Source organism: Globicephala melas, chromosome 10 (genome assembly GCF_963455315.2).
Source record: "Globicephala melas chromosome 10, mGloMel1.2, whole genome shotgun sequence".
In the NCBI taxonomy this organism is placed as follows: Eukaryota; Metazoa; Chordata; class Mammalia; order Artiodactyla; family Delphinidae; genus Globicephala; species Globicephala melas.
The window spans coordinates 2,995,518-3,021,040 of NC_083323.1; the positions used below are offsets into that span (position 1 = coordinate 2,995,518).

The following is a 25,523-nucleotide window of genomic DNA, read 5'->3' on the forward strand; positions in this document are numbered from 1 at the left end:
TAGGAAGTAAGAACAACTCCCGTGCTTTATGCATCCTGGGCGGGAGAGGGGGAAGAAAAGGTAAACCACTTGCTTAAATCTCCTTCAGCCTCTCTCTTCCAAGAGCTTATCTTTGTCAGTTTCAGGGAGCAGCTTCCTCTCCCCCCAAATCACCCATCTCCATCCCTTCTACCCCTTTCACAAAGCAAGTATGTACATCCAAATTTAATACGCCCCACGCATAACATGAACAATTCTCTAGACAGGATCAATGATCTATGTAATTTCAAATATTTTAGGAATCATGGGTCCACTGTCATCCTCCTCTTATGAAGTAATGAATAAGAAAAATTCAACCTGAGGTTTTCACAGATCACAAGGACCAATGGTAACGGTCCTGCCGTGCTGAGGACACCAGGAGGCCGAGGCAGGCTCCGCCCCAGACAAGCCAACCACCCGTCCCAGGCCCCGCACCTGCCCTCGCGGGCGAGTCCCCTGGCCCAGGCGTCCCCTCCAGCCCTGCTCTGGGACCAGCCACCCCAGCCCCAAACAGGAAGCAGCATCTGGCTGAGGGGCAGGCAGAAGCTGACAGAGATGAGCCCCGTCTAGACTTCCAAGGAAAAAACTCCACTGACTGTAATAATGTAGAAGAGATCTCCATACAGAGAGGATGCCTGGTGACACTGGGAAAACATGAACCCAAAAGGATGGGGGGGAACCCCGAGTCCTGACCTGCCCATAGCTGAGGGGGGCTGAAGGGAGGGCGCTGGCTGGGGCAGGGGCTGCAGGATCCGCAAGGCAGCGAGGCTCCCTCGTGCCCCTGGCCGTGCCCCGGGCCCCCTCAGCTCCAGCCTCCGGGACCCATGTGCCAAGACCACATGTTCCGACGTCTGCCCCTTGCGTGCCCGCCCTGAGCTGTCCGGCTGGCTCAGCCTCCAGGCTCTGTCCGCTCCCATCCCTGCTCCCGGACCCTCTCCCCGGGTGCCAGTGGGACGGGAGCGGGACACTAGACTCGGTGGCCCCGGGAGACAGGGCTGCTGAAGGACGCCCGGGACAGACCTAAACCCATCGGCGGCACAGTTAACTTACTCATTAAAGGCTGTGGGCAGAGAGGCAGTCACGACAGACCAGGCTGTGATGCCGATTAGGAGGCCGCCGCCTGCCATCGAAACCACAGCCGAGCTGCAAGGGTGCAGCGTTTCTTCTTCTTTGTTGTTTCCTTTTCACTGACTGATTTATTCTGTATCTTTTGTCTTAAATCACTTCATAGGAGCATGCTTTGCTTTTGCTTTGAAATCACAAAAAGTAGCACTGATTTCAGCCGAAGTCACTTAGCGTCACTGAAAAACTCCCCCACCCATTAATCCGACAGAGGCCCATGGGCCCCGGGGTCCCCATTGCTTCCCTCTGGAAGCCCCTCGGCTCGTTTCCCAGCAAGGCTGCCACGCAGCCCGGGAAGGCGCTCCGACCGTGCGAGCACTCGGGCAGCAGCGTGAAGGGAGGGCTCCCCTGAGGTCACTGTGCCCTGCCCTCGCTGCCGTCATAATGAGCTCTCCCCAGATCAGACACGGAGACCCTGACGGAGCAACAGCAATCCCGGCCCCAGCGCAGAGCGGCCCGTGCTGAGGGACTTCTACACCTGCATCAAACAATGGCACGGTTATTTTGCAAAGAATGAATGCATCGAGCCATTTCTAAGCTTTTGCTCTCAGACTGGTTAAAAAACAAATCAAAACAAAACAAAACATAAGCCACTGATTGTGCACCGCTTTCCCCAAACTGTAACATGCTTTAAGGGGTACGAGTTACACACAGGGTCCCCCGGCGTGTCTGCAGAGGCCAGCGGGGAGCACACTCTCTCCTCCTGCCCCGCCCCCTTCCCCGGGTCCCATCCGATTCTCCAGGGCCTCTGATACCGAGTCTCAGCTACAACGACAGAGAGGAACCTCACAAAGGACACCCACTCCTCCTTCCCCACCCAGGCCACCTCACCAAGCGGGCACAGCCCCAGGAGGGCCGACGTGGGGACAGCCGGCTCCAGCCCACTGCCGGGACCCCCGTCTCCAAGGGCTCCGACATGCCCAGATCCTCAGAGCAACTTCAGGCCCGGCTCAGAGGCCAGACCAGAGGCCAGAGCCGCTCTGAGTCCCCCAAGACAAAGTGGGAAGAGGTGATGGGTCATTGACATCAGGGGTCAAAAGCCAGCAGCCCCAGGCCAGGACTCCAGACGGAGGGGGACCCTGGGATGGCACAGGCCGGGCGGGCCACGCGGCAGGAGCCCAGTCTGCACCCTCCCTGCAGCCCCCCTGCAAGGACGAGCCCCCTCTAGCCAGGGCCGCGGGGCTTCACCGTGCAGTCAGCCCAGCACCCCGGGCCCAGGGGAAAGGCGGCGGCAGAGGCAGCTAGGCCACAGGTGCACCAGGGAGGGGTGCCGGCCAGCCGGGGATGCGGGCCTCCTGGCCGCAAGGCGCCCGAAGGCCCAGGTCAGGAAGGAGAGGCCTCCCAGACCGTGAGCCGGCTGGCCTCAGCAGCTCGGTGTCCCCTCCAAACTCGTGTCCCCACAGACGGCCCTGCCTCCAGGTCATCCTCCCCAAGGCCACGCACAGCGGGAGCAGGGTTGGCACCACACAAACGGACTCTGTGCCCCAGGGCCTCCGCCGCATGCTGCCGAGGACGGGGCCCACCGCAGCCACCACGTGCCCAGCAGTTGGCCACTGGCGCTTCTTCAGGGGCCACGGTCCCCACGACTCGGTATGTCCAAAATCCAGGTATTTCATTAACAGCTGTCACAGGAAAGGTGAAAACAATGCATTCACTTGCACAAGACTGTTATTAGCAGACGCAGGGGAGTTCAAGAGATAACAGACACGGAGAGGGGGTCAGACCTGTCACAGCACATTAACTCCCATTTAAATGAATGTGCTGTGGGTTTAAGTAGCGGTATTATCTGCCGATAAAGAAAGGATGCCCTCCGTGTGTGGATGTGTTTAATGAAAACACAGAACGATCCAAGACGGCTCTAGCGATGGATACGCACTGGTTATTATTCGCTCTTAAAGTTCTGTTGACATTCCTGACGCTCTTGTCTTTATTAGAGAGGAAGAATTCATTAAAAGTCATTCAAACTTTAAACTCTTCCTGAAGTATCTTTTCTACAACAGAGCAATTTATACTCAACGACAATAATTAAAATACTTGCTACGATTACCATCAGGGCTAAAAAAAAATGAAAATGCGACAGGCATCCCCAGTTTGCTTGCCCAACTTCAGAAACCTGCGCGTCATGCCAGGTTCTTCCTAAAAAACTCCAGCGTTCTCCCACAGAGGGCTCTGGGGAGGGGCTCAGGAGGCCCCCTCCTGGCAGCTCTTTCTGTCCTCACTGTGTAAACCTTACCACAGGCCCTCCACATGCCCCCAAGGCAGGACCAGGATGCCAGTAACTCAGGGCACTCGGGGAGCTGAGATGTTTTGTATTCTAAGAAATGAAATATATTGAAACTGAAATTGAAAATGTCGCTGTGCTCATGATCACTTAGGGAAAAAATCTGATTCCAGAAATGTGAAAACATCATAATTCTACCATATGCATCGGCAACACGACTTCACAGCGTATAGAGCACCGTGGAGTTAATTTCTACGAGAGGAGCTGCAAAACATACAGCTCTGTTGAGAAGATCTGTGGGATTTATATCTCCCGAGATCCAGGAGCCGTGTGGGCTCAGAAAGAAGAGATACATACAACACAAGTGCTTGCAGCAGGATTGAGGGAACCTTCCCCCGTACGAATTATAACATCTGATGAATGAAACAAGAATAACAGTCTATAACAAATGTAAAATGTAGATTAACAGGCACCCAGATACCACATAAAGCATACACTGAATATAGGTTTACAACACAATGAATAACGCAGCGCTCTCGGAACAAGCAACAACGCCACACTTGGCTGTGATTACGCCACCTTCACCTCCTTCAAACGTGGGGATTTACGTCCCACATCTTGCGCTCAAGCCAGTTGTCTGCATAGGTTAGCAAAGCACAGACGTCTCATCACACTCAAAACTGAAGTACAGAAAAGAAACAACACCTTCGAACAAAACGTCACAGTGTCACACACGTCACCAGACCAAATATTCGGCACAGCTGACGGGACAACGTATCAAAGCACAACTGAGGAATCAGACGCTGGTCAGAGGGCATTTTTCCATTTAAAGAGAGGCCAGGCTTCCCCTCCTGGCGGTTCGGCACATGAGATGTTATGACACTTAATCCCACGAGGCAGTAAAAAAACTCCACCCTGACCAATTTGGATTTATTTCGGGAATGTACAGTCACCTCGATACTAGGAAGCCCACTGATAAAATCTACCTATCAACAGGATAAAGGAGCAAAGACCTATTCTCCTCTCGATGACACGTGGGAAAGGACATGATGAATCTCAACAGGAATTTAGGATTTTAAAACGATGAGAAAAGCAAGGCACCATCCTTAACATAAGGCATCTATAAAGTCTACAGTAAACATCCTAAGTCAAAGAAGAAATGTTAAAAGACTTCTTCAGAATCGGAATGACACCGGGATGCCTGCTTTCACTACTAACATTCAATACTGCAGTGGAAGTCTTGGCCAGCAGGAAAAGAAAAAGCCAAGCATGTATATACAGAACAGAAAGAAAAAAACCAAACTATCGTTATTCATAAGTAATATGATTAACTTCTTTCAAAACTCAAATACATCTACACACAAAATATTAGAATTGATGAAAGAGATTAGTAAGTTTGCCAGATACAAAATTAACTTACAAAGGTCAACTGCATTTCCATATACTGTCAATAAAAAATTAGACAATGCCACTAAAAATTGTAAAAACGCTATTTGCTTAAAACGTATCTATGAATAAATTTAGTAAGTTGTGTAATATATTTAAGGAGGTATGGTCGTTTAAAAGATCAGAATAACTAAATGCAAAAACAAAGTGTTAACTTTCTCCAACTGTTCAACAGATTCTATGTAATTTCTGAGATTTCTATGAAATACAACGATTTTAAATTTACCTTCAAAAGCAAAAGGTCATGAGTAGCCCAGAAACAAGAGCCAGGCCTGGGTGGCCTGTCCTACCAGACATCAAGACCATGTAACCAAGACAGGATGAAGACGGCACAGGGATGGGTGGACAGACCAGGGGAAGAGACGCCAGCCCAGAAGGAGCCCACACACAGCTGCTGTATGATAGCTCATGAGGGCAAGGGGCACAACCACTTATCCACGTGGGGGATTTTAAAAGAAATGGGGCTGCTGTGTCAAACTCCGTGCAAAGTCAATCCCAAATGGATTACGGTCCTAAAGGTAAAAGGCAAAACTCTAAAACTCTTAGAATATAAGATTTCTTTGAAATCGTGAGGTTGGAAAGGACGTCTCAGTACGCAAAAAGGCCTGATCATAAAGGAAAAGACTGCTGAACTGCCTTTGTTAAATTAGGAATTGCTGTTCACACCAAGGAGAGTGAAGAAACAGCCTACTAACTAAAAGAAGATATATGTATCCATATGTTTCCAAAAAAGAATTAGTATCCAGATTATATCAGGAACTCCTACAATCAGGAGGATAAACTAACAAACAAAAAGATGCAGTAGAAAGAGGGGCAGAAGCATTTCCCAAGAGAGGAAATCAAATGGCCTAAGAAACCTAAGAAAAAATACTTAACGTGATCAGCAGTGAAAGGATCGGAAGTGAACAGCACCCTGAGACCCAGGCAGTCAGGGAGCCTTTCGGTTTCACAGCTCCCAGTGCAGGGGAGGGGGCAGCACTGGGCACTCACCACCGGCCCCTGGGGCCACTCCCTGGTACACCCCCCAGAGAAACCCTCAGACCTGTGCACAGGGACTCGGAATGCTCACGGCAACATTCTGAGAAAAAGCACAAGAACGAACATAACCCAGATGCTTATCAACACTGGACTGGATCAATAAACCACGGAACACATGAGGGAATACTACACAGCAGTGAAAATGAACTACACGACAAGCATCGGTGGATGGAGCTTAGAACCTTAACTCTGTAATGTAAAGAGTGATGGCAAATGAGTACAGACAGCACAATTCCACTAAAAACAAAGATTAAAAACAGGCGAAACACACACACACACACAGACACACACACACACACACACACACACACATAAACTCGTGTCATAAAACCATACAGAAAAGCAAGAAAATAATTAACCAAAATTCAAGGGAACAGTTACTTGTTGGGGGACAGGGACACAGCTGCAGAGGGACAGAGAAGGTACCTCAATGACGCCAGTCTGGTTCTATTTCTTCAGCCTGACAGTGGGTATATGGAAGCTAATTTTTAATTTTTTCTTTAAATTGGACATATATGTTATAGAAATCTTTCTGCTCTATTTTACCATAAAACCAAAAGGACAAAAAAAGGAAAGCTCTATGGATTAGATCCCCAAAATATACACCAGAAGAGTTTAATGGACTGATTCTATAACAAATATGTATCTCTCAGGCTCTCACAAATGCATCCCCACCTCTGAAGAAAAAAAAAAAAAGATGAATTATGAGACCGAACGAAGAGAGGAGGAGAAAGAAGACGTGGACTCGCAGAGCACTGAGCCCCGGCAGCGCCCCAGGCTCAGGGCCCCGCGGTACAGAACGCTCACACCAGGAGGAGTGCGTGTTTAACGCATGCGTCCCGCCAACATCTGGCAAGCGCTTACCATGCTACATGCCAGGCCCCAGGAGAAGAAAGACCCAGGCCGTGCCCTGGGGAGCTTGCAATGTGAGAAGAGACAGCCACGGCCGGAATCCCAGCAAGACAGCTGACTCACCCACCCAAGCCCACCAATGTCCGTTAGGCACCAGAGGGGGCCAAAACCAGCGTGGAGGCTGGTTGAGTCTCAGGGGACAGAGACACGGGACAACACGCGGGAAGCACGTGGGCGCGGTGGGCCAGCCAGGGCAGGAGAGGGGGTGCTGGCAAGCTCGGGGGGCTGCCGAGCAGAGTAGGCTGGGGCCCCCAGGCAGAGGAACGGCACGTGCAAATGCCAAAACCTTCTTCAGGTTGGCCCGGATCCTCGTGGACAGAGCCAACGCCTGCTCCTCGGAAGCGGGCTTTTCTTCCCGTCCACCGCGGGGCCCACGCTTCTCCACGCAAAGGCTCCGGTCGGGAAGTCTGTCTACAGAAAGTTCACAGTCGGGGAAGGAGTCCAGCATGAACACGTCTGTGCTCCACTGGCACCTGCCTCCTGGAAAATGACCATCCTTCAGGGCCACGGAAAACTCATCACACCAACTGGAAGAACGGTACATAATGTGTCTAAAAGGCCTGCGTGTTTCATTATCCTCTGTGTCTGTTTAAATGTAATGAGACATCACTTCTCCACGGCTAATTGGAAAAAGCATCTACTTTCCCTAATTTGTGAAACAGCCCTAAGAAGCAGATAACCAGAGGGTAGATAATATAACAATTACGGAGAAGTGACCCCACAGATGATGAACTTATCAAGTGAAAAGGCCCAGCTGCGAAATCTGAAAGAGCTTCTTCCCATGAGCTCCCTGCACCAATCACAGGGCCAGAGGGCCTTGGGTCCCAGTCCGTGTTCTCCCAAGTAATAGGCTGAGTTTATTCAACGGCGGACAGAGGATAAAAAGAGCAAGTGGCAAAAAAGTTAAGAATTTTACTTTCAAATAACAGCGCTGGATAAAAAGATTAATTACTGGTTTCAACAAAACCTCCTGAGTCCCATGAGGCTCCAGGCAACGCTCCAGGCACCAAGCCACGGCCCTGCTCCCAGGGAGCTGACGCACAGTGGGGGTGAGACCTCACCAACAAGAAGACAAATCCTACTGGACGACAAGCACCGTGAGACAGCCAGAGCGTGCGTGAAAGCCGGGGAGAGGGGCTGGGACACCAGCCAGGGTCGTGGGGAACAGCGTCTCCGAACCAGACACCTGAGGTCACAGGTGAGAGAAGGCGGAATCCAGACAGCTGTTCACGAAACAAGTACCTGTTCACAGCTGCTCTGTGCCGTGCGCCGCTTGAGGCACCTGCGTGAGGACTGAAAACGAGACAGACAGAAGGTCTGCTCAGATGCAGCGGAAACAGAAGAGCAGAGCACAGGCGGGGAGCAGCCCCAACCCAGGAGCAGCTGGGCCCCAGGTCCCAGGTCCCTGGGGAGGTCAGGTGGCGCAGCCTCTAGCGGTTACCCCAGGAGGTCCTACCTCCGCAAAGACCCTCCCTCCCTCGGTGGCCTCCCTTCAGGTGGGGATTTCCAGGCTCCACCCCAGGAGTCTGACTCAGAAGGTCCAAGGGAGGCCAGGGGACAGGCGGGCTAAAGGTTTTTCAAGCAATTAAGTGAGCGAAAAATGGAAGAGACGCTTCAGCAAAGAAGCTCTGAGCGTGACGAATCATCCTATGAAAGGCTGCTCGACATCCAGTCAGCAGGCAAATGCGAATTGTGACCCCGTAACAGCCCGCGACACACCTGCTTTTAAAACAGCTAAAATTAAAGGCTGGCAAGTCCCAAGAACCGACAAAAGGATGTGGAGCGACCAGGCGCCCCAAGCATGGCGGACCGGCACGGCCATCCCGGAAAGGGGCTTGGAGGCTTCTTAGAAAGTGTATAAACATACCATACGGCCCAGCAACTCCACACCTAGGCACTTACCAGAGAGGGGAAAACACAGATGCCTTCCCTAGATTTATACGTGAAGGTTTAGAGCAAATGTACTTTGTAATGGCCCAGAATTGGCAAGGACCCCAGTACCCACCAACTGGTGACTGGGCAAACACATACCCGGAAGACGGCCCTGCTCGGCGGTGCCGTGAACAGCAGGGCTGAACGTCCACGCCCTGTCCAGGTCAGGGGAGCCACTCGCTAAGTCTGTAAGCTGTATGACTCCCTTTCTGTGAAATGCTTTAAAAGCAAAAGTCTAGGGATAGAAAGCAGATCAGCAATTGCCAGGGGCAGGGGGAGGGGACGGGAGACTGACAGCAAAGAGACACGAGGGGACTTCTCAGGGCGGTGGAAGTGTCCACACCATGATCCCAGTGGCTGGTACATTCCTACACACAGGTGTCAAGACTAATCTGACTGTATGCTTAACACAGGTGAATTCTCCTGTGTGTCATTTAGCCGTCAATAATGCTGACAGGAGAAAAGGAGGACAGTGGGGAGGGAGGAGGGGAAGGGGAAGGGACGGGGGAAAAGACATCCAGAGCAGAAGTGGGCATCACCTGCTGGACGAATAAACCAAAGTACGGACAGACTGGGGGAAACACTTACGGCAGAAACCCTTCTTCCCGAGTCATGAGAAGCCCAGACTTTATAGGGGCACAAGACCAAGTGAAATCAGAGTCACGTTTCCTGGTTCTATACAGCCAAGGGCAAGCACGTAGGATACGAGCCAAAGCACTACAAGCAGCTTCTCTCAGAACCTATGTCATGGGAGGGGCTGCTCCTCTCCCTCGTGTCTTGTGTCTTGTGTCTTGTGTCTTCGCATTCCTACTGCTGGAATGCAAGCGTGAGGGAGGGAGCTGGAGCCCCAACCTGGACCACGAAGAGAAAGCCAAGCACAGGGAGCAGCCGATGCACCGCCGACGACCTCCCCACCGAGGGGGCGGCAGACGCCCGTCCAGCACCTCAAAATGACTACTTCTGTGGAAAACCAATTTTCTCCTTTTGTGTTCTGTAATCAAAAGCACTTTGGCTTTAATAATCCTGAATTTCTTTTTAACAAACTTACTGCACAGACAAGAGATATCAAAGTTTAAAAGTGCATTTACTGGAGCAATCAAGATGCAAAACAAACATTTAAAACAACAAGAAAATTCAATTTTAAAGAGATGCCATTTATAATAGCAACAAAAAATATGACAACTAAGAATAAATCTAATAAAATGTACACAGGACCTATTATGGAACAACTTCTAAAACTTCATTGAAAGGCATTAAAGAATGGCCTAAAAAATGGGGAATTAGCATGTTCATGAAAATGAACACTAAATTTCATAGAGATGTCAATTCTCCCAAATTGACCTATAGATTCTGTGCAATTCCAATCTCAAGTCAAACACACGTTAAAAACCAATAAGAATGGAATCTAAAAAATACAACAAACTAGTAAATATAATAAAAAAGAAGCTGACTCACGGATATAGAGAACAAACTAATGGTTACCAGTGGGGAGAGGGACTACACGGGAGGGGTTTAAGAGGTACAAACTATTAGGTATAAAATAAGCTACGAGGGCATATTGTACAACACGGGGAATATAGCCAGTATTTTATAACTATAAATGGAATAAAAATTATGAATCACTACATTGTACACCTGTGACATATAATATTGTACATCAACTATACTTCAATTAAAAAAAAAGAGAGAGAGAGAGAGAGAGAGAGAGATGGACTTCCCTGGTGGCCCAGTGGTAAAGAATCCGCCTTCCAATGCAGGCGATGCGGGTTCGATCCTTGGTCAGGGAACTAAGATCCCACATGGCGCGGGGCAACAAAGCCTACACTCCAGAACTATTGAGCTCACGTGCCTCAACAAGAGAGCCCACGTGCCGCAAACTACAGAGCCCACACGCTTTGGAGCCTGTGCACCACAACTAGAGAGAGAAGACCCGCACACCACAACTAGAGAGAAGTCCGAGTGCCGCAACTAGAGAGAAGCCTGAGCAGACCACATGCCATAACAAAAAGATTCTGTACGCCACAGCTAAGACCCAACACAGCCAAAAAGGAATAAGGAAAATAAATAAATATTTTTTAAAAAGATAGAAAAACTTGGCCCCCCGACTCTGGAACTTACGTGGAAGAGCAAAGCCTTAAGATGACCTGATCACTTCTGAAGAGGAAGAGGGGGTGTGAACACCTCCTACCAAATACTGAGACTTAGGGTGAAGCTGAATGAATGAAGGTAACTCGAATACTGGGACAAAACAGAGACCAGATCTCCGCAAATGTGAAAATGGCATGAACAGAGGGACACTGCAAACGTGGGGAGATAAGCTGGACCGGCCACCACGGGAGAACGTTAAGCTGGATTCCCACCTCACAGCACACACAGCCATCAGATACAGATGAATTAAAACAGGTGTGAATGCTAACACTTTATAACTTTGAGGTGAAAATAAGGGAGGGAGAATGGCTTGAGGATGTCTGGGTAGGAAAAGATCTGAGGAAGCTAACCCTAATAGAAGAGATGGGTAAGTTCAATGCCACGAAAACTGAGAACTTCCGATCACGACAGCCATCAAGAAGAAAGTGTCAGAAACAAGCCACAGAGTAGGAGGAGGAATCTGCCATATACAAACTGCAAAGAATTAGAATCCCTAATATATAAAGATCAACAACCAACAAACAACTAGATCAACCACACAAGAAATCAGGCAAAGGCGGGAACAAGCATTTCCCTGAAGGGGGACACAGAAGCACATAAATACACGAAGAGATGCTTACTCCATGCGTGATCAGAGAAAGGAAAGTGAAGGATGCCCACCAGAGACAGAACTTGAGAAGCCTGGCAACACCCAGACCTGGCAGGGGTATGAGCACCAGGACGGCTGGTCCTCTACAGGGGAGAGAGCTGAATCAGGACAACCCACTGGGGAGCGTCCTGACGTCATCTGGAAAGTTCAACAGGCTGACAGCCAACCTTGCAACAATCTTCCTTCTTCGTAAATGCTCTTGAGAAATCCCTGCCAGGGGGCATCTGCATAACTGTACGTGCAGCTTCCAGGCAACACTATTCCCAATAGCAAACCACAGAAACAACCCAAATGTCCACCAACAGGAAAAAAGGCAACAGAACGTGTGGAATATTTAAATAACAACTAGACACAGAGATTAGCCGAATCTAAGAAAATAATGTAGATGAAAAAAGCCAAGTTGCAGAGATCAGACTACACAGAGGAATGATCCGGCTCCAGAACACGGCTTTCCCAGTGTCACGTGACATGTGTTAAAGGCGTGAAGAATCGCAGATACAGGTCAGGAGAGAGGTCATCTCCTGGGGAGGGGCCTGGAGACGAGCGAGAACAGCAGGTGGCTTCCACACTATCAGTCTCACTGGAGTGGGCGTCTCGGTTCTAAACTGGGTGGTGGACTCGGGAGTGTAAACTACATACACAACTCCAGCTAAGTTCTTCTGTACACACCAGTACTGCACAATAAAAATAGTTAAAGAACAGTTAGCAATTCCGGTTGGCGATTCTGTCCCCAGGGGCCGTCCCCACACCTGCCATGGGGAGAGCCACTAGGACGGTGGGTACCCATCTCCCTCCAAGAAAGGGAACTTCCGGATCCCAGCTCTTACCTCTGTCACTTTGGGTTGAAGTATTAACGCTTCAGGACTCATTCGAGGGATGTCTATGTGGATCTGCAGATGGAGGAGAAAGACACATGTATGTTAAAAGATGCTGAACAGCATGACAGGCATTATGATTAGAGGGTGATGCTTAATAACGGCAACGGATTTGCTCCGGGTCTCGCTCTGCTCTCTCTGAGAAGACAGATTCTGTGTCACGTGTTCTCCCGTGGAGGAGAGGCAGGTTCCGTCTGCCTGGGCCCCCCTCCCCGCCCCCGGTCCTAGCACGACAGGCTTGTTCCACGCTTTCCAACCCAGTGGCGGCTGCGTGATTAGGAGCAGAGCAGGCCCTCGGCTGTGCAGTAACAGGATCCACAGCAACTAGCAAACATTGATTTCCAGCCTCTGACACGGGGAGCGACTCAAGCACATCAACAGTGTACAAGCGTTCAACTGGGACGGCTTCTTCTTCGAACCCCGGCCACAGTTTTCTCCACTTTACAAAATCCTTGGGGGACCCAGGGCACTTTTCAGAGGACGCATTTAAAAACCTCTGGTGGAATCAGCCGATCGCCGCCTGACCACCACCTGACATGAGAGTCGTGACAAAGTCCCCCACACCGCGGAGGAGCACAGCTGCGGGTTCAAGACGCGACCAAGTACGGTCGTTCAGGGCTTGAGCTGGCATCCAGGCCGGCCCTCAACGCCCTACACGAGCACCCCACAGCGGCCAACGCCATCACCATCCCCACGCAACCCAGGAAAATGGCCCGAACAGGCCGAGGGAAGGCGTGCACATCTTAACGCCGTGGGGAGCCTACGATTCAGGTTCATCCCCCGTCCTTGCCCATGACCACGAGGGTTCTGAGATCCACAGGGCCTGGGAGTCTCCTCACTCTGCCTCGCCAGCACCGTGGCCTTGGGTCCCTCACCAGGCTCTGGGGCTCAGCATCCTCGCCTATTAGACACCTGCCACGTCCCTCAAAGGGCTACTGGGGAAGATCCAACAGGAAGGTGGACCAACAGCCCCCAGAGCTCCATCAGCTGCACGGCTCTGAGACGTGGGAATTGTTTTTGCACTCACAGGTTCCCGCCTGAGCTCTTCCCTCAGGGGAGAACCTGGAAATCAGCTGCCCATCAGTGGTACCAAGGGAGGGGATGAGATTGCTCAGGGTACGAGCTGGGCCAGGGGCCAGCAGACTGAAGTGCTGAGGGAGCGTGGACGATGAGGCGGCAGGGAGAGTGAGAAGGACAGTTAGAGAGGAGAGGAGGAGGCATCAGAGAAGGCAAGAAATAAGCATTCTCAAGCCCACCGAGCAACGCGGGGAGGAATCTAGCGAGCTGAGGGAAGGAGGCCTGGACGGGGAGGACAGGAGGGAACATTCCAGGCTGGTGGGGTCGGAAGGCTGCAGCTGGCCACTAGCGGGAGCCCTGAACCTTCTCAGCCTTTGACCAGGGCGTCCCCTAGGGTCGCCCTCAGAGCACTGATCACATGCCATCAGAGTCACGTGGGCACGCGTCTGTCCCCGGCACGCCGAGGGCCAGCACGGCCCACATGACAGAAGAGCTGCCCGTCGTGCGTTCACTGGGGGACAGGATGGTGCACACCAGCAGCGGCTCTGTGTGCCCCGCCCCCCATACAGGACTGAGCCGGTCGGGCGGCCACGAAGTCTGCAGAACCCGCAGAGCGGGGAGGACACACAGATGAACCTTTAGCTCTGACCGACTCTGTGTGCTGTGGATGGGACATCTTCACCCAAAGAGTAAACACAGAACTCAAATGAACAGAGGACAGAAAAAGGACAGGGAAGCAGACAGGGGACCCTGGCCCCCTGCGGCCTCCCAGTGCTGTGGGAAGGCCAGGCCACACCCCTCGGGGCAGACGGCCGGCTAAGGTCAGTTCATGGGTCAAACACCGTGAGCGGGCAGCGGGGAGAGACCAGGGTGCCCAAGCCCCAAACTCAGGCCGGCTCCACCTTGAGCTAAACAGAGCGCCTGAAACGGCCGCGCCAGGACGGCCCAGGGCCCACCTCCAAGAGGCGTGTGTGCGCAGCACAAAGCGAGCAGGCCCACGGGAGACACTGCCACAGCTTCCACTGCTCAATTATAGTAATGGAGGAACATGTGGGGGACTCGCAGTAACACAGGAGCTTTTTATTACCTGTCACAGTAATGAATAAAGATATATGCAACCCATTTTTAATTAACTTTCCCTCAAGAAATTCATAATAGAATGCAGCCTGGTAAATCTTGCTGATAGACGCTCGTGCCATCCTTTGGGCGTCTTTTTTTGGAATAAAAACCAGCAAAGTGACTTCCCTGGTGGCGGAGCAGTTAAGAAACCACCTGCCAATGCAGGGGACACAGGTTCGAGCCCTGGTCCAGGAAGATCCCACATGCTGCGGACCAACTAAGCCCGTGCACCACAACTACTGAGCCTGCGCTCTAGAGCCCGTGAGCCACAACTACTGAGCCTGCGTGCCACAACTACTGAAGCCCACGCGCCTAGAGCCCATGCTCCACAACAACAGAAGCCACCGCAACGAGAAGCCCGCACACCGAACGAAGAGTAGCCCCCGCTCGCCGCAACTAGAGAAAGCCCGAGCGCAGCAACAAAGACCCAACGCAGCCAAAAGTAAATAAATAAATTTAAAAAAAAAAAACCACACACAGCAAAAATACATGCAACACAATACCAAATGTACCCATTCCCTAAAACCAGTGAAGTGGAAAAACAAACCAGGTAAGCTAGTATTTCCCTAATCCAATCCAAATGCGATCTGTATCACAAATTAGTTTCCCAGAGTGACGGGTGGCAGCACCGTGTGGCCTGGGAGCCACCCGGGTGGGAGACAGAGGACAAGCCCCAGTGTGGGCCGCAGGGGCCAGACGCAGAGAAGGCCCCGCCCTGGGAGGTGACGGAAGCGGGTCCCCGGCCCCATCTCCCCCCGCCCCCAAACGAGTCACTCTTCCTGCAGAGCTGCCACGTGTCTGTGTGGGGAAGATGCCTTTCAGCAATCCATTTAACTTAAAGAACCTGTGGTCAGCAATCAGCGCTAAGGCCTGTCTTGGACCTTTTGACAGCGCTACAGCAAACTGACAAGGAGATGTGGGTATCCCACATCTGAGGGGGAAAAATTCGGCAACTCTCATCCACCTAGAGGTCGGGTTTCCAAGAGGAAATACTCCATACTGACACGCATCAGGGAAATCAGAAGTTCATGTCAGGATACGAGGCAGTGCTACCCATTCCTAACCACCAAAAGGTGGTTCAACTGCAGCACAAACCATTCTGAATTCTCACAAATTACAAAGACGAGAATTATAAAGGCTTCGAGGGATTCTAACAGCAAATTCTGGATACACCATGAACCATAAATCAATTTTAAGTATCTTTCCCATCATGCACACCGTCAACTGACTATTCAAGAAGCCATAATTATACCCATTTTGTATTAAACTAAACAGCAGACTTATAAGCTGGCTACACCTCTGCCATGGACTGAACTGTGTGTCCCCAGAACCAAGCCGAGCAGCACGGCTCCCCTCGACCTACATCACGTCCCTGACAGCAGCAGAGGACAGCGCCCACGGGGCCCAGGGGACTCACACGTCTGACCCGACCCAGACAAATGTGTGCTCCTGACCTTCTGGTGAGACGGCCGCTCGCTGAGTCACAAGACACCCTCCACCCAGGGCGGGGCGGGGGTCGGCGGGGAGGATCTCAGTGCACGGCGAGGGGTCTGGGCTACCTGTTCTGTGGCTCCAATTAAGAGCCCCCTTCCCACTTTTGCAGAAGGAACTGGAGATGCGCAAGGTGCTAGCATCAGCGGGAATTCACCATTATTTGCTTTCAAGTTTATTTCTTTACTAGAAAATAAAGATCTGTGACCCAATCAGGAACTTACCAGATAAACCATTTCCTCCAAGAAGGCAGACGTCACCGAGTGGCTCAAGTGACAAGAAAAAAAAGAAGTATCCCCACCTGTCTGTATGTGTCCTGGTGAACTTCATCCGTCCTAGAATCATAATAGTGATCAATAAAAGCAAAATATTCTTTCTGTTTTCTTTGGAGCGTGGCTGGTCTTCGGTCTACGTTGGCAGGAAGGTAACCCTGTGTGAGAAAAAACAAACAAGAAAAGTACATACGGTTAATGGTAATTCCTGGAGTCTCTGTGAGAAAGAAGTTTGTAATCAAAAGGCTCACATCTTTTTTTTTTTTTTTTTTTTTGCAGTACGCGGGCCTCTCACTGTTGGTGGCCTCTCCCGTTGCGGAGCACAGGCTCCGGACGCGCAGGCTCAGCGGCCATGGCTCACGGGCCCAGCTGCTCCGCAGTACGTGGGATCCTCCCAGACCGGGGCGCAAACCCGCGTCCCCTGCATCGGCAGGCGGACTCTCAAGCACTGCGCCACCAGGGAAGCCCCAAAGGCTCACATCTTAAACGAGCTTGGCGCTCTGAAATCTGACACAGCGGGGAGGACAAATGAGTTGTGAAGAAAGAGACACAAAGAAAAGCAGTGAGCCGAGCCCCATGGAAGTATCACCCCCAGCCGCACTCCATGGGGTCTGGGCTCAGGCGTCTGCAGCCTCCACCGAGGTGATGGAACTCCACCTGCAGCCGTACAGGAGTGGGCCGGAGCCGGCGCAGCAGGCTGGCATTTACCGCGCTCATCTAGAGCACAGCTGAGAGATGAAAGCCCCCCCCTCTAAATGCCTTGGACACCACGGAGAGCTCAGAAGTGTGTAGGCCCTACAACCATACATGTGTGTGTGTGTGTCCACGTACACACATACGCATGCATATATACACATACACGTGCGTGTGCGTGTGTGTGTGTGTGCGTGTGCGTGTGTGTGCGTGTGTGTGTGTGTGTGTGTGTGTACGTGTACGCACACATGTGTAAATTCTCACGCACATTTTCTCCTCTCTCCAAAGACTCCTGGGCTCTGGCGGCCGCAGGCCCAATACAGACTCAGAAAGGGTCCGGCAGGCAGCAAAGGGTGGCCGTGAAGAGCCCAGACTCCTGTCTTACATTTTCTACTTTTCAGTCAACATTACCACCACACCAGGGATAAAACAGAAGGTGCCTCTGTTCAGGAAACGGTTCCATGACATCTGACAAAGGGGCACAGCCGTGCGACAGCTGCCCCCGTGAAGAATGGAGCAGTGTCATCGCCCCAAAACCGCCCCAGTGCCCTCTGCGGTCCCCCCACCCCCTCTTCCCCACAGGTCGCGGCTTCCACCCTAGAATCACCCGTAAGTGGAATCATGTGGACCTGTGCCTGGGGGCAAGGTTTCCTTCACTCGGCCTGCTGGCTTCTTTTTAACTGAAGTATAGTTGATTTACAGTGTTGCATTAATTTCTGCTGTACAGCAGTGACTCAGTTATACACCTATAGACACTCTTTTTTTATATTCTTTTCCACTATGGTTTATCCCAGGAGAATGGCTCTAGTTCCCAGTGCTCAACAGTAGGACCTTGTTGTTTATCCATTCTATATGGAATAATCTGCATCTACCAACCCCAAACTCCCAGTCCTTCCCTCCCCGCCGCCCCCCTTGGCAACCACAAGTCTGATCTCTATGTCTGTGAGTTTGTTCCTGTTTTGTAGATAAGTTCATTTGTGCCATATTTTAGATTTCAACAGACGAATGGATAAAGAAGATGTGGTACATATATGCAATGGAATACTACTCAGCCATAAAAAAGAACGAAATAATGCCATTTGCAGCAACGTGGATAGACCTAGAGATGATCATACTAAGTGAAGTAAGTCGGAAAGGGAAAGACAAATGCCGTATGATAGCCTGCTGTCTTCTGAGATTCTTTCAGGAACCAACAGTGGCCTCCTCTTTCTCCCCAGGTGGAATTTCCAGGGTACGGCTATTTACCAGTTTGTTAAGCCATTCACTCTTTGCTGATCATTTGAGCTGTTTCTAGTTTGGGGTTATTTTAAATAACGCTTGTCATAAATATTCTTGCACAAGATTTTTATGAATATACAGTTTGATTTCTCCTGGGTAGATACCCAGGAGCAGAGTTACTGGGTCACAATGTAGGTGTATGTTTAGTTTTCTAAGACACTGCCAGATCCTCTCCCAGAAGGATGATACCATTTTCCATCCCAACTAACAATGCCTGAGAATCTCAGACGTTCCACACCCTCCCTGACACTCAGTATTGTCAACCTCTAATATCAGTCACTCTGTCGAGGGCTTCTAATTTCATTTCCCGAATGATTCATGATGTTGAGCGTCTGTTCACAAACCCTTCTGCCACTGCTTCTCTTCTCTGGTGAAACGTCTGTTCACATCTTTTGCCCAGTTTTTTAATCAGTTGCTTGTCTTCTTAGTGAGTTTTATGAGTGCTGTATACATTCGAGATGCGAGTCTTTCTGTCAAATATATGCACTGCGATTATACTCTCCTAGCCTGTGGCTTGCCTTTTTATGTCTCAAACAACAGAAGTTTCACATTTTCATGAAGTCCAATGGACAAAGTTTTTCTTTTATATTTAGTGGTCCTTGCGTCCCGTGTAAGAAGTGTTTTCTCCTTGCTTTCTTCCTAACGTTCTAAAGCCTATCCCTCGAGTGTCCCTTCAACGTCACTCCCTCCAGAGGCTAGACCTGACCCTCGAAGAGGCTGCTCACGCAGCGCCCAGCAGCACCTGGCACGAGGCTCTGCAGAGCCAGCCCCTCACTGTGCCAGCCACATGGCAGGCACCCAAGTTTTCACTGAGTGCATTCATGTATGAGTGAAAAATGAACCAACACATCCCCTGCAGTGCTTTCTGCGTTTTAAAGCACTTTCACATCCAAAGTCAATGTCACTGTGCTTACTGCTAAACATCTATGCATCCTTTGTTCAAACAGAGCCCTGAAGAGCCTCTGGGAACTGCGTCTTCCTAGTCTCAACCCATGTGCCACCTGAAGGTGGGTAATCCCCTTCCTTCAGGACAGGTCTTGATGGGCTAATAAGCTAAACAGCTACACCATCCCACCAGCCAGTGACCGGCAGGCTCAGGGGTAAAGGGGGGACCCGATGCAGGCACAAAAGCCAGGCCCAGGGCCTTCTTTGCTGCTGCTTGTGAATCAAAGAGAATGTGCACAGTCTGGAGCTGCAGCAGCCACTCTGTGACCACGAGGGAGAACCACGAGCTTCAGGTCCACCATGAAGAGCTGACTCAAGAAGAGCTGAGCTCAGTCGCCTTGATGATGAAATCAACCTAAGTCCAGCCGCATCTTCTCAGCTGTGTGAGCACACGCATCCCCTTTAGTTCTCTAAGGCATCTCCATTAGCATTTGTTCTGTATTACAGATTACACACTCATGCACATTTGTTTTATCACATTTGGATCACACCATTTAAACTTTTTAATAAACTTGTACTGAAACATAACGTGTGTGTGCACGTGCGCTCCCAAAAAGTGTCTGTGAATGATCATAGATTGAACCTGTCTCAGGGCCCTTTGGGAGCCTTCCAACCACTGACCCTTACCTCCTGATCTGGTGTCAGAGGTATCTCCCTGACTCCTGACACCTGGATAAATTCTGCCTATTTCTGAACTTCATATACATAGAATCTTTTTTTTTCTTTTTTTGGCTCGTTGCTTAAACTCAGCATTATGTTTGAAAAATTCATTCATTTTGTAACACAAAAACAGTAGTTAATTTTCACTGTTGTGGGACTTCCCTGGTGGTCCACTGGTAAAGAATCCGCCTTCCAACGCAGGGGACGCGGGTTCGATCCCTGATCGGGGAACTAAGATCCCATATGTCACGGGGCAACTAAGCCCACGTGCCACAACTACTGAGCCTGCATGCCTCAACTAGAGAGAGAAAACCCGCATGCCACAACTACAGAGAAGCCGGCACACCGCAACGAAGATCCCACGTGCCGCAACTAAGACCTGACATAGCTAAAAATAAAAAAACCATACAATAAAAAAATTTTCACTGTTGCATAATATCTCCATGTACAAAATCCGTCTGTCAACAGACATCTGGGTTGCTACCAGGTTTTTGGGATAAACACTCTTGTACCTGCCTTTTATAATGCACGATGCACATTTTGTTAAGTATATACCTGGGAACAGAACTGCTAGGTGGGCATACCTCTGACAGGTTTTGCTAAAGAATCTTCCAAAGCGATTACACTCCCATTCGGAGCGCATGGGAACGCCCACTGCCCTACATCCTTACCAACACTTGGTATCAGACATCTTTTCATTTTGGCCATCCTGATGGGTTCACGGAGGTAGCTATCAGAATGCAGTTTTCACCTGCATCTCCAGTGGATTGAAGGATGCCGTGCACGTCATCTGAGTGCAGCCCCTTTCCCTCCCCTGTCAGGTGGTCCCCCTCTCTCCTCCTGATGCATAAGCACCTGCCACATGTAGGCTGACGTGAGCCCTTTGCAAGCATCTCCTGCTCGTCCCCATGGTTTGCCTTTTCTCCCTACTAGTGATGTCTCTGGATGAAGAGAAGTTCCTGACTTTAACGAAGCCCAATTTACTTTTAATGACTAGTCCTTTTGAAGGAAATTTCCTCTCCAACATTCCGTGCTTATGTATCTCAACTTCAAATCATGACCATATTACCGCTGTCACGTCGTATTGTTCCACTACAGGAGTCGGCAAATGCCAGCCCACTGCCCATTTCTATAAACAGACCTTTGGCAGCACACAGCCACGCCCGTTTGCTCACGTGTATGGCTGCACACAACCGAGGTAGAGCTGAGTGGTCGGAAAGAGACCATGTGACCCACTGAAACACATGCTGAAACACTTGCTCTGCAGCCCCTTACAGAAAAAGCTTGCCAACCCCTGCTCTAAAACCACTGATCCCCAAGGCTGCATAGCCTTCCACCATATATATTTCTTTATACGGATTTCTATTTAACCTTCCCTCGATTTCCGAACGTTTTGACAACTTCCAATTGCCCAGTATTCTAAAGTACGTGGTCGTGAGCAGTAATATTTCTACAAGTGCATCGTTAGCTCCAAGGGATACGGGCTATAGTTAAGGCTCCTGATGCCTTTTTTTCCAAGCGACGCTGCCAGGAGGTGTAGCAATTTACATCCCAGCAGCCTGGGCACAAGGTGTCACCTGCCCTCCACCTTCCCCAACAGCGAGGAGAAGCCCCCATGGAGAACACCTGCCCTCACACGGCTTCAACTGATTACCGTTGGTCGGAAAGGGGCCCATTTCCAGAGCAGCAGGTCCATCTGACAATACATGAGAGTCAGATAGTGAACGGCCCTACTACCGAGGAAAGGAGTGGCCGCGGTTCCCACCTGCCTCTATTTTCTGGTCAAGTGAGGCATGTGTGTTCCAAAGAGCAGACCGCCTCACGGAGTTACACCAGCGCCAAAAACAGACGGGAGCCCCGCAGCGTGGACGGAAGTGCCGGGCCCGCCCGCAGAGCCTCCACGTGCCAGCCGGCAAAGCTGAGCGGCTCAGGACGCGGCCTCTGCAGCCAGCACCACCTGGAACATGCCGGCCTGGGGGGGCCCCAGCACAGAGCCCCCTTCCTGCTGGGCTCCCAGCCCTGCCCCCCCAAGGGAAGTCACAGCTTCAGAGAATCCGTGTGGGACCAGGGGCATCGGCCACGCCCAGGCTGGCCTCACTGCCATGTCAAGTCTCTGTCACCTCCTGGAGAGGAACGATTTCCAGGGTTTACTTCTTTTTCTTTGTCCTAAAACTGCCACAGTCACGGGTGACTGTGTCGCTCTTCACCAGGCGACACACAGACCTGCCTCTAACCCTCGCCGGCGCACACAGGCCAATGCCAACCCTGTTCCCAGGTGAGGAAACGGGCCCCAGAGGCACGCAGACCTGGTGGGGGACTGAAGGCAAAGCCAGCCCACCTGAGGCCCCACCTCCTCGGGGCCACCTGGCTTCGTTCACAGAAGCAGGGACCGAGTCCCCCGCCACCACGTTGCCACACACACATGTCCCCTGACAGCACCGGGATGCAGGGATGCTGCGGCAGCCGGCTGCCGGTGGACCAGGCCCTGCTTCTCTCCCCACCCATCAGGCCATCCCCGCACGCCTGCCAGCGCTGCTGTGGAAAAGAAGGACCGGACCGCCCAGCACCGCGCCCCAGGGCCCCTGCCCCCTCTCAGTGTGCTCGCGCCTGCCCTCCCGCCCGCCCGGCCCAGCCCTCCCCAGCTCGCAGCCGGGGGATGCTCTCCCCTCCCCTTCCCTCACTCACCCTGGCTCGTGGCCCCTCTGAGTTCGCTGCTCCCTCTGCCCGGGGCCCTTCTCCTCTGCATCAGGGTCAGCAAACTACCACCCACAGGCCACGTCCAGCCCACAGGATACTTCTGTCGGTAAAATGTTATGGGAACTCGGCTGTGCACCTTCGTGTACAGGAGGATCTTTCAGCTCCGAGGACAGGCCGCAGCGCGGACGGCAGGAGCCACGGCGCCGAGAACGGAACCTGCCGGGCCTGATGAAGCCGCCCGCCCTCCTCCTGCCCCTCTGCAGGGCCAGCTCCCACACGCTCGGTCTGGGCTCCAGGCTCGGGCGCCGCCTTGGCCCTTCCACAGGAGCGGCCCCTCCTCTCGGCATCGGGGCCGAGGACGCTGTTAGTTTCTGCTGCTTACCCTCAACGTCCAAGCAGGGCTCCAGGCAGCGGGGCCGCCTGGTCTGCACCGCGTCCCGAGGGCCCACGCGCTGCTGGAGTTGGTACATCCCTCTCCAAAGAACCCAGGAACCTGGACGCGCTGCCCCAGACGCTGCGTGGCCACGTCCCTCCCCCCCACCCAAGTGCCTGCTCACAGGTGTCGCCCCGGCCGCCGACCTCACCCTCAGGATCCCCCCTACTTTCTGCTCGCGTTCTGTCCTGTAGCACTCAGCTCCTTGGAAGATACTGCGAAGTTTACTCGTTGCGTTTACTGCTTGTGTCATCCCACGAGAACGCCAGCTCCACCGGGGCAGGAACCGTCACCCCTTTTGTTCACAGACAGCCCCCAAGGGCTCAGGATACTGTCTGTACACAACAGACGCTCCATAGATACTTGGTGGATGAACAAATGATGTCAACAGATGTGCAAGGACACCGTCACGCCCAAGGAGCGCCCCTGCCCTGGGGGCTGGGGAGGATGTATCTAAGCTAATTGATGAGAAGTAGGGCTGCGCTGGCCCAGTACTGCTCAGGGTTGGGTTTGGTGATGCAGGAGAGGATGGAGGTGGAGAGGGACAGACACAGACGCCCTGAGAAAGGTGACGGAGCCGCATGGAGCACGCAGGGCAGCATGTCCTGCCTGGCCCTGGGCAAGCCCGAAACAGCCTGGCGCAGGAGGGGCATGGGCGTGTGTGCCAGGCCAGGGCAGTGGGGCCAGCCCGGTGTCAGCCGGGGTCAGAGTGGACAGCCTTATGCAGATCACCTGCAGTGCCACCAAAGGATTCTTAGTGAATGTGAACGAGTACCCAGAAATTCTCGCCACCCCCAAACGTTAACTAACGTACCAAAACAACTCCTAAAAGGCAAGGGTATCAAAACGGGGACACGGGCAATAAAAAACCCCACACATATTCCTGACGTTCCCGTTCCTAAAGGAAAACACACATATGCAAGTTGAGGCCCCTAGGTAATTAAGCAAGACTGGAAATTATGCAAATGAAATATATTCAAGTATGCACTGAATTTTAAATGACAGAACTACAGAAAACTTAATTGCTGTATTAGCATGCTATAAAAACACTAATCATAAATGTAAAACAATGCATGCATATACTTGTATCAAAATTGTCCCAGTGACACAAACATCAAATCGCTCCCTCCTGCTGGGTTCACGTGCAAACTCACCTCAATATATTGAAAGAAGGAAAGATGATACCAGAGTTTCACTGATCATTTCTAACCATACTACTGACAAGCATAAATGTCAAGTGTTTACTTTGTTTCTGTTCAATGTTTCTGAAATAGTTTTTGTTTTTTGTGTTTTTTTTGTGGTATGCGGGCCTCTCACTGCTGTGGCCTCTCCCACTGCGGAGCACAGGCTCTGGACGCGCAGGCTCAGCAGCCATGGCTCACGGGCCCAGCCGCTCCGCGGCATGTGGGATCTTCCCGGACCGGGGCATGAACCCATGTCCCCTGCATCGGCAGGCGGACTCTCAACCGCTGCACCACCAGGGAAGCCCCTGAAATGGTTATTTTTAAGAGTCAAAAATATGATTTTCTACAGCACTAATTTTTTAAAATTTTTTAAACTTTTATTTTATATTGGAGTATAGTTGATTAACAACGCTGTGTTAGTTTCAGGTGTACAGCAAAGTGATTCAGTTATACATATACATGTATCCATTCTTTTTCAAGTGCTTTTCCCATTTAGGTTATTACAGAATATTGAGCAGAATTCCCTGTGCTATACAGCAGGTCCTGTTTGGCTATCTGTTTTAAATAAATCAGTGTCTACAGGATTAATTTTTAAAAGTTACTGCACGGCTTGGATGGAATTTCAATGTCAACCAGCGTCAGTGGTGGTTTAATGGAAAGTTCTAGAGCATGTGATAGCTCTCCATAAGTGACCAGAGCCAAGTTTCCCATCTTTCTTCATTAAAGCAGCATTTCCTACTCATCAGTTAAGAACAGTACTCGTCCACGAGCCACCAGGATGGTGTTAACGACAGATCTTGAACGTGTCGGGAAAGTCATTCGTTAGCCAGGTCTTGAACTAGACTCATATTCAAGTTCAGCTGCGGTCGGTGGTCTTTCTAAACTGGACAGAGCGTAAATTCTTCCCGATCCTGGGTTCAACTCTTGATCCTGGACACCGAGGGGGCTGGGACACCCACCTCCACCCCGGCAGCTGAGCCCCGGACCGCACGACCCAGCTGAGTCAGGCCCAGCCGCTCCCCCGCCCAGCACCTCCGCCCAGGTGCGCTGCCCTCAGCGCCCTGTCTGCCAGCGGGCTCGGGGGTGCCCTGCCCTGTCCCACGTGGGGCCAGAGTGCCCTGGAGCAGCAGTCACCAACCCCGGGCCCGCCTGAGAACCCCTAGGGAACCCAGATAGCAGCATTTCCCAAGCTGCCCAGGCGACACGAATGTGGACCCAGAATGGAAAGCCACAAAAGGTCAAGAGGTGACCTGAAACCGCCACGTCCCTGCTGCCCAGCCTGGGGTGGGCGCTCAGCAGACCCCGAGTCACAGCGAGCCGGAGGCGGTACCAAGCCTGACGCCTCAGTCCACCCAAGGCTCGGATCTGTTTCA

At 51.5% G+C, this 25,523-nt stretch overlaps 1 protein-coding gene across 5 annotated transcripts in view; it reads right to left on the reverse strand.

Annotated features, from left to right (window-relative positions):
• Nucleotides 1–25,523, reverse strand: part of TBC1D22A (TBC1 domain family member 22A) — a 385,336-nt gene that overhangs the window by 260,475 nt on the left and 99,338 nt on the right. For all 5 annotated transcript variants that reach the window (XM_060306130.1, XM_060306125.1, XM_060306128.2 and 2 more), the window contains exons 6-7: nucleotides 16,290–16,418; nucleotides 12,314–12,376 (exon numbers count right to left, since the gene is read on the reverse strand). In XM_060306130.1, coding sequence (XP_060162113.1) covers nucleotides 12,314–12,376; nucleotides 16,290–16,418 — 192 coding nt within the window. The remainder of the gene's footprint in view (nucleotides 1–12,313; nucleotides 12,377–16,289; nucleotides 16,419–25,523) is intronic.